Source organism: Glossina fuscipes, unplaced genomic scaffold (assembly GCF_014805625.2).
Source record: "Glossina fuscipes isolate IAEA_lab_2018 unplaced genomic scaffold, Yale_Gfus_2 28, whole genome shotgun sequence".
Lineage (NCBI taxonomy): Eukaryota > Metazoa > Arthropoda > Insecta > Diptera > Glossinidae > Glossina > Glossina fuscipes.
In genome coordinates this window covers 11,428,690-11,436,375 of record NW_023998423.1, presented here as the reverse complement: position 1 = coordinate 11,436,375, position 7,686 = coordinate 11,428,690, and the positions used below count along the sequence as shown (strand labels likewise).

Sequence of the window (7,686 nt, the reverse complement as noted above, 5' to 3'; positions counted from 1 at the left end):
ACAAAGAGAAAGAGGACGAATGTCTGAATATGAAAAGGTATTTATATGCTGATGAGATCGCAGACTAATAGAGAAAAAATAATGATAAAAAATTTATTAATTAATTTTATTTTTTTTTTTTATATAACACATTTCAAAGCTTTAACCGGTCAAGTGCGTATGATGCGTATGCGCTTCAATCCATACTCTTTTTGGTGCAATTAACGTACATACACATCGTGCGGAATAATTATCCGAATCGAAAAACAAACTCAAAATTTCAGTAAAACGCAATACATATCGCATTTAGTAGATGTTTTCTTCACAACACCGGTAAGCCTGTCATAAATTAAACAAATCAATAAGTTGTACTCGGCTGGGGGTGAATCTGGCTTACCCACCACCATTAAATTCTCTGACGACCCATGCTTTCTTATGTATTGTCAGAAGCAATCGAATGGGAAAAAAGTTATCTTTCACCTCTTACTTCATTAAGAGGGGTTGGTAAGAAAAATTCATCTACTACGTAGTGACACTTTACTATATGGCTTTTCGCATTCTACTCTCGGAATCTTTTTCTTTTATACCCATATCGCTGGTATTATAAAGAAAAAATTAACCCACTAGGTTGTGGTGCTCTCCTGCTCTGTTTATTTTGGAATTAATGCATTTTTAGGCAGATAATCTATCTTCATTTAAAAAATGTACGAAATAATTTTTCACTTTCCGTCTTATGTAACTGATAATTAATCAAAGCATAAAACCTCAAAACCTCTGGGGGCTTGCACTTCGACCAGGTTGGCCCATTTTCAATACCAATTTGTGTGCAATATATCTCACAAATTTGATGTCAATATCTATTCTTGGGGTCGGAAGTATGTCAAAAACACCACAAAGATAGCTTAATCGGTTCAGGATTTCACGCTGATCAAGAATATATATGCTTTATAAAGTATCTGAAGGCTTCCTTTCGGTTCTGCACACATGACAAAATGAGTATACGTCCCATCCTTCAGTGGTGTGTACGGAAGAAGAAAAAAAATCGTTTACATTTTTTGGTAGCGAAATTATTCCTCGTTTTCATTGATGCAAATGAGATCGCACAAACGAGCCATATACAAGAACAGATCTTTTTCTTTGTACACTTCTAGCTTTCGCATGTTTTTCATGGCGTAAACATGCAACGTTTATTAAACAAACTATTTTGATGTATGCGATAGGCATATAACAAGCTATAGATCAAAACCGATAAATACATCTCAAGCCTGTAATTACTTTTATACTTGATCGAAGAGAGAAATTATCTAGAACGAGTTTCAAAGGACAATTGCTTTAACTCATTTTTTTCATTGACCGCCTTATTTCGATTTTCTTCAATCATAAACTTATTGAACAGAAATATTCATTTTTTATTCGCATAAAATGCTTTTCTATGCAAATAGAAATAAAAATTATTATTTGGTAATGAAGACACTGAAATGATTAAAAAAACCACTGCTTTTTTCTTCAGGAAACAAGTTAAATTATTCAAATTACTAATGACCAACAAATAAGAAAAGAAAATGTTTTCCGTGTTATATAATAACGCCTTTGTTATTTTAAACAAAGCGTATATTGCTTCCGTACTTGGACTTTTAGTTTATAAAATAAACTTACCTTTCATCAAACAGGTGCCTGGCACTACTACTGGAAGCTGACGCCATCTAGTTGTGACGAAATGTTAGTAAAACAGTTTTTTGACAACGAAGAAAACAAGAAAAATAAGGCACTATATTATTACTATTCATGTGGTTATGATTTTCATTATTTATTATATTGATAACATTATTATTATTATTAATATTATCATTAATTTGGGAGAAAGGAAGGAAGAGAGGAAGAAGGGGAAACTTTAATTTTCCCCGTGAAAAGCGACAATTTCGGTCGCAAGCCTAGCATTTAGTGAGGGAGTTTGGACATAAACCATGCAAAATATAAAAATTGTAATCGACCATATTTACTTACTTTCAAAATAACGGCTTTTTTTCTACAAAATCTATGCGGGTTGGCAGTACTCTTTTTAACAAATTTTTACCTAATTCTCTGCTTTGATATATATTTGAATTCAGCTCTTTTATGACGCGAAGATTCTAAATTTTATTTTCTCCACACAATGAAAAATCAAATTTCATACATGTATTTACATGAAGTTTAATACAAAAGCTTCTATTACTCGCACCAGCTACATGTATATCAAAAGAGAATATCAAACAGTGACGAAGATTACAAGCAACACTAACGCACAATAAATTTGGATTAAATGTTTAACATAACACTTAAATTTATTACGAACTCTACGACTTTATTCACATCTTTCACTACTGAACCTGTTCATACACATTGTTAATCAAGTACAGACACGCTAGCAGAGAGTTATATTTATTAAATAAATATCAATGAAATTCTTAGAAATTGAATTCCTTGCAAATTTAATGCACTCACTGATCAGCTGTTAAAATAATCAGATGTTAAGTCAACGTTAAGTCAACTCTTCTTCTTGCGTTTAGCTCGAAGATTCAGCACTAAGCGAATGATAGCCCTAACCGTAAATTTAATTCGATAACAGAAAAAGGCGAACGTTTTTTATGAAATCTTGTTTTTATGTAAATTTTAATACAAAATGTTTCTATATGTGTAAAAGAATTTACAATTATTTTCAAGTAAAAAATTATGAATGAATATTTTTACAAAAAATACAAAATAAATCTAACCTCACTGGTGTTTCACTCGGTTTACGTTCTAAGAAAACTTTTCATCTCTTTTTTTTTTTTTTTAATACTTAATCATTTTTTTTTCCAGGCTCAAGTTTTATTAAGCTTTGATTATTTCTACTTTACGATTGACTTGGGTTAAAGCGGTTTCTTCTTGTGGTACTTGATAACCAATTTTCGGTAAATATTGCTGTTTCTTGGAGGAAGGTCTTACCAATATATGGGCTAAACATGTACAAATGGCAACAAGAGAGAAGTACTTAAAACTTCTCCGACCGCCAAAAGTCTTAAAGGCTAAACCTCCCAGTAAAGAACCAATACTGAAGCCCAAGCCATCGTCCATGCCTGCCATCAAGCCCTGTACAGTGGCAGAGGTTCCTGGTGGTGCTACCGCCGAAGCATAAGCCACTATGCAGGTATAGCATAAAGCGTAAGTGCATCCTTGGAAAAATAATTCGACCAAAACCAAATACCTGGGAAGGAAAAAAAAAAATAAAAAATTTGGTTTTAAATAATATTAATGCAAGGATACACAATATATTCTTCTTTTTCTTTATGACTTCTTTTAATTGATTGATAAAATTTTTGTTTAGTAAAACATGTTAATGAAGTTTCAATGCTAGAGGTTTGCTTTTATGCAAGAGTTGTATCGTCGAGAGAATCTTAAATATATTTAATAGTGCTTACCAAGGGTTAGGTATCCATGAGATCAAAAATAAGCGTACTGCATAAAAGAAAAAACACATGCTCATACAGTGCACGTAGCCCAATTTCTTAATGATTTTGCCGCTGTAAAAGAAGAATGGCACTTCGCCTGCCAAACATTCGGCCGCGACTACACAGCCTTCTATCAGTTTAATTTGATGCATATAACCTGTAGCAGCTGCCACCTCCTCCAAGTGCCAAAACATGAAGTAAATTATAAATGAATCAATTATTCCCGCTATTGTGGCAAAAACCAGAAACACTGCTATCGCTGGATGTGTAATCAAATTCCATACGTCGTTAAATATCGATTCCGATGAGGACAACTTTGGTAATTTGAGTCGGCAAACACTTAACAAATCCAAACTGCTAAATATTAGCATAATGATTAAAGCGGGCGTAAAACTTTTCACCTCATCCACGGTCCAAAAATCTACAAACCATCCTGCTATTAAAGCGGCCATACCAAAGCCTATCGTACCCCAAACACGTTGTGCTCCGTACTTTGTTTCTTCCGTCTCACCCAGCATATCAAAACATATTGCGTCCGATATGGAATTGGTTACATTAAAACCTATGGTACCTGCGCACATGAATAGAACAAACAGCCAAAATGTCGTTGTGCCGTATATGCAATTTCCTTGCAGATTGGCCGAAAATTTACAAACGCTTTCAAAATTTTTTAAATCATCGGGTAAAATGGATGCGTTGGATAGACAAACGTGCAAAGGTAAACGATCTTTTATATAGTTAACAGGCAGATCCAAGTCAGATATAAAAGGATTTGAGGAATCAGTGAAGTAGGCTTCGTAAATGCGACTAATGTTGTTGTAACTAGTAATACACTCTGCGCGATATGTAGTTTTGCAAAGCAAAGAAGCATTGTTGACCAGCTGAAAAAGAGGAAAGAAATTTGTGTATTTTAATAACAGCGTTTGATTTATGAAAAGCCTAAAAAGAACTTGCAATTTTGTAAATATCAATGCAAAATTTCTTCTTTCGAACTTCAGGACACTAAAAACGCATGATATTGTTTACAATGCATGTAAAAAATATCTCGAAAAACTAAATGTAGCGTAAGAGGAGTAATTGTACCACTGTTCTGATAAATGCCCTATGGATATCGTTTGTAATTCATAAAAAATATCTAGAAGAACTAAGAAGAACTAAGTGTAGAATAGGAGGAATAATTGCACTATCGCTTTAACGCCTGCCCGTGTGCAATGAGAGAAAAGGAAAACAAGAGCGCAGAATAATTTTATTAACAAGAAAAAGGACTATTTGCTTACCTTCTATCTGCCGAAATCGCAATAATAGGGTCGGTCCACAATAAGGAAAAATAAAAACGATGATATTCCCCAGAGTAAAACTTCAATAACTCGGAAAATTTTCTTCATTAAAATCACATATTACACTTTAAGAACTGCTTGAAAGTCGCAAAGCGCTTCAAAACCGTTTGAAAATGTGATTTCAATAACAATAACCGCAGGTACGATGACACTCCATTTCATTCTATATATTCTATTTCATTCTATAACACTCTTGAAATGCATATTTTAAAAGTTGCTCTGTTCCTACAATTTGATGGTCTATACATACTGAGAACGAGGTGTATACAGATTGGGTCTGCGAAGCTTTTAGCTTCCTTGTGATTTATCTCTTCATTTATTTTTCGAATAAATCAACTAAATAACGCGCTAATTAAATTACTTCTCGGAGCATTACTTTCACTATCTCTAACTTAATTGTATTTAATCAGGCAAATAAATGTATAAAAAATAATAATATAACTTTTTAATATAATTACCTGCTCTTTGCAGTCTAGTATTAACGGACGATTTAGAGTCACATTCCAAACATCATCAAGACTAATAGGAGCATTATGAATTTGGGGTATAAAATAGAAAGCAGCATATGCCAGAGTCATAGCAAAAATCAATCCAATAAATATCAATTTACGAAGTTTCTGTAAATGTAAAAATTCACCAAGCAGTTCTACTAAACATAAACAAAAACGCGAAAACATACCGTAAAGTAATCGGCAACAAAACCAAATAATGGTTTCGCTATAACATACATAATGGGTAGAACGGAGGTAATGTAGCCCATAACCTCAGGAGCAATGCCAATTTGTTTACCTAACACCGACAATTGAGGCAAAATCGGACCCATAGCTGCAATAAAATTCTTCAAATATTACACACATACACAACACAATCACAAATTATGTATATGAAAACTTACCCGCCATAAAAAATAGAAAATGTGCCTTAATCGGCAATAGCCGTTTATTAATTTTGACCATCTTTATCAAGGAGATAAAAGTTTTTCAATCTGTCTGGCTATCGCGTTTCTTTCAGAAAATTATTGTTAGTACATCATTGCACATATATTTGTTTTTTTTTTTTTTTTATTATTATTATTATTAAATGATTTATTTGGCATTTATGCTTTTGTCTAAGAAATTATCATTTCTCCTTTACTTCCGTAACTTTGCCAGATTATTATTTCACTGGAACATCTCCGATAGGCAACTGAGTTCACGTTAAGCTTACTTCATATACATCATATCATTTAGCCGGTCAAAAGATAGGCAAGCAGGCAGGCAGGCAGACAGCAGAAAAATGTACACAATCGTCATAATAATGTAAAAACTTTTAATCTCAAATTTTTTTTTTTTTTTTTTTTTAATTATCGTTGATAAGCATTGTGTTTCTTCATGTATTTCACTTTTCAGCAATGTAGAATATGATTAATAATAGTGCCTTTCGTCCAGATGATGAAAGGGGCTTTCAATTCTCTAATGTGTGTGTATGTATGCGGTTTATTGTTTTAAGACTGCGAAAATGTATATAATTCTATAATAAGTAAATTAAAAAATTTTAAATAAATTTATTGTTAATAACGAAAGATGCAATTGTATTAACTATCGAATATCTTTAGAAACCGCATAAGGTGCAATGTGTTTTTTATTATTAGGTCTAATAAAATATAGTTTACCATAAAATGCACACTCTCAAGAGATTGTGAAATAATTTAATCATTCCGTCCGTCCGTTCGTCCGCCTACCATCGATTTTTCTATAAAATGCTTACAAATGAGGAAAAACTGATCTGTGTTTTTACTTCGAAATTTATGCGTAAAACAATTTTGAAAAATAACAGTTTGACGCCAATATAATTAGAGCCGTATTACGATTAAATATGAAACCATTTATCGATTGTATGAAAGACTTTTTCATGCATTATATTAACTGAGAAGTATCCAAAATTCGTCTCAAGCCAGCCAAGTGCAAGTCCCTTCTCAAAACAAATTACAAAAAATGGAATAAAATTAGTATAAAGTTTTTGTTCTAATCTCTGTGAGAGTAAACATTTATTAAAACCGTAAATAGATAAAATATATTTTACTGTTTTAAGATGTTTTTTTTTTTTATTATAAATGACACAACGAAGGCGAACAATCAAGCGAACTATTGTAAAATGATACAATTGTTCAAGTTTGTAAGATAATCTCATAACCGCCAGACAATGTGTAGAATAATTAAAACAATAATAATTTTGTTATTAAGATAAAGGAAAGCGAGATCGATGATTTACACTGTTTGTTGATGCCAATCAACTTTACCGTCAATCACATCGACAATATTTCATTCCCATTATTGTATTTTAAATCATGCCTCAATAACTATGAGTTTGCTTTATTTCTGTTCCTATATGTTTATATATGTCTATGTATTCATCGTCATAAAGAAGAGTATGAATGCTAGGAGGAGAAAAATGGATTGGTAGTTAAAAATATGTACTACATCGTACTTGCCCAATATTCGAGAACCTACAGGCAACTTTTGAACATAAAACTCTTAGGGAGGCTCGGACAATAGAGCATCGCCCACATTCCCCAGGCCTGGGGGAAACATTTAAATTATATATAAATTTCATAGAAGGCGGGATAAGTTTAGCTTATATATGTTTATATATATATATATATATATACATAGATGACATAACATAAATGGAACATATCTTGCAAACGTGGGAGTATAAACGAAGCTTTGTCGTGCCAACCCTGCTTTAGGACCTGCTTTGATAATCTCAACAAAATTTCCACATTTGAATACACAGTTTATGGATATGTTTGGGAATCGCCTCTCCCTACTGCAAATATCTAAGAGAAATTACTTGAATACAATCAACTTTCTCAGAATAATTGGTCTGATAAGATTCCCCATAAAAAGTTGAAAAATTTTTCC

General features: G+C 32.5%; 2 protein-coding genes across 2 annotated transcripts in view; both read right to left on the bottom strand.

Annotated features, from left to right (window-relative positions):
- Positions 1-2,427, bottom strand: part of LOC119636647 — a 4,953-nt gene extending 2,526 nt beyond the window's left edge. The window contains exons 1-2 of the mRNA XM_038032140.1: positions 1,984-2,427; positions 1,636-1,682 (exon numbers count right to left, since the gene is read on the bottom strand). Coding sequence (XP_037888068.1) covers positions 1,636-1,682 — 47 coding nt within the window. The 5' untranslated portion in view covers positions 1,984-2,427. The remainder of the gene's footprint in view (positions 1-1,635; positions 1,683-1,983) is intronic.
- A 309-nt stretch (positions 2,428-2,736) lies between these two features.
- Positions 2,737-6,103, bottom strand: LOC119636253 (major facilitator superfamily domain-containing protein 6). The gene is made up of 5 exons (XM_038031553.1): positions 5,679-6,103; positions 5,463-5,608; positions 5,242-5,400; positions 3,417-4,327; positions 2,737-3,202 (listed from the first exon to the last, which is right to left on the bottom strand). The coding sequence occupies exons 1-5, from the start codon at positions 5,737-5,739 to the stop codon at positions 2,830-2,832; spliced, it is 1,650 nt and encodes a 549-aa protein (XP_037887481.1). The 5' UTR covers positions 5,740-6,103; the 3' UTR covers positions 2,737-2,829.
- Positions 6,104-7,686: the final 1,583 nt, after the last annotated feature.

Bases quoted from the DNA above. Each gene is read 5' to 3' on its own strand.
- LOC119636253 (XM_038031553.1), bottom strand. From the start codon at position 5,739: ATGGTCAAAATTAATAAACGGCTATTGCCGATTAAGGCACATTTTCTA. The intron at 5,609-5,678 runs GTAAGTTTTCAT...ATTTTATTGCAG, and splicing joins TTTTCTATTTTTTATGGCGG to CTATGGGTCCGATTTTGCCT. The intron at 4,328-5,241 runs GTAATTATATTA...CCTCTTTTTCAG, and splicing joins TACTAGACTGCAAAGAGCAG to CTGGTCAACAATGCTTCTTT.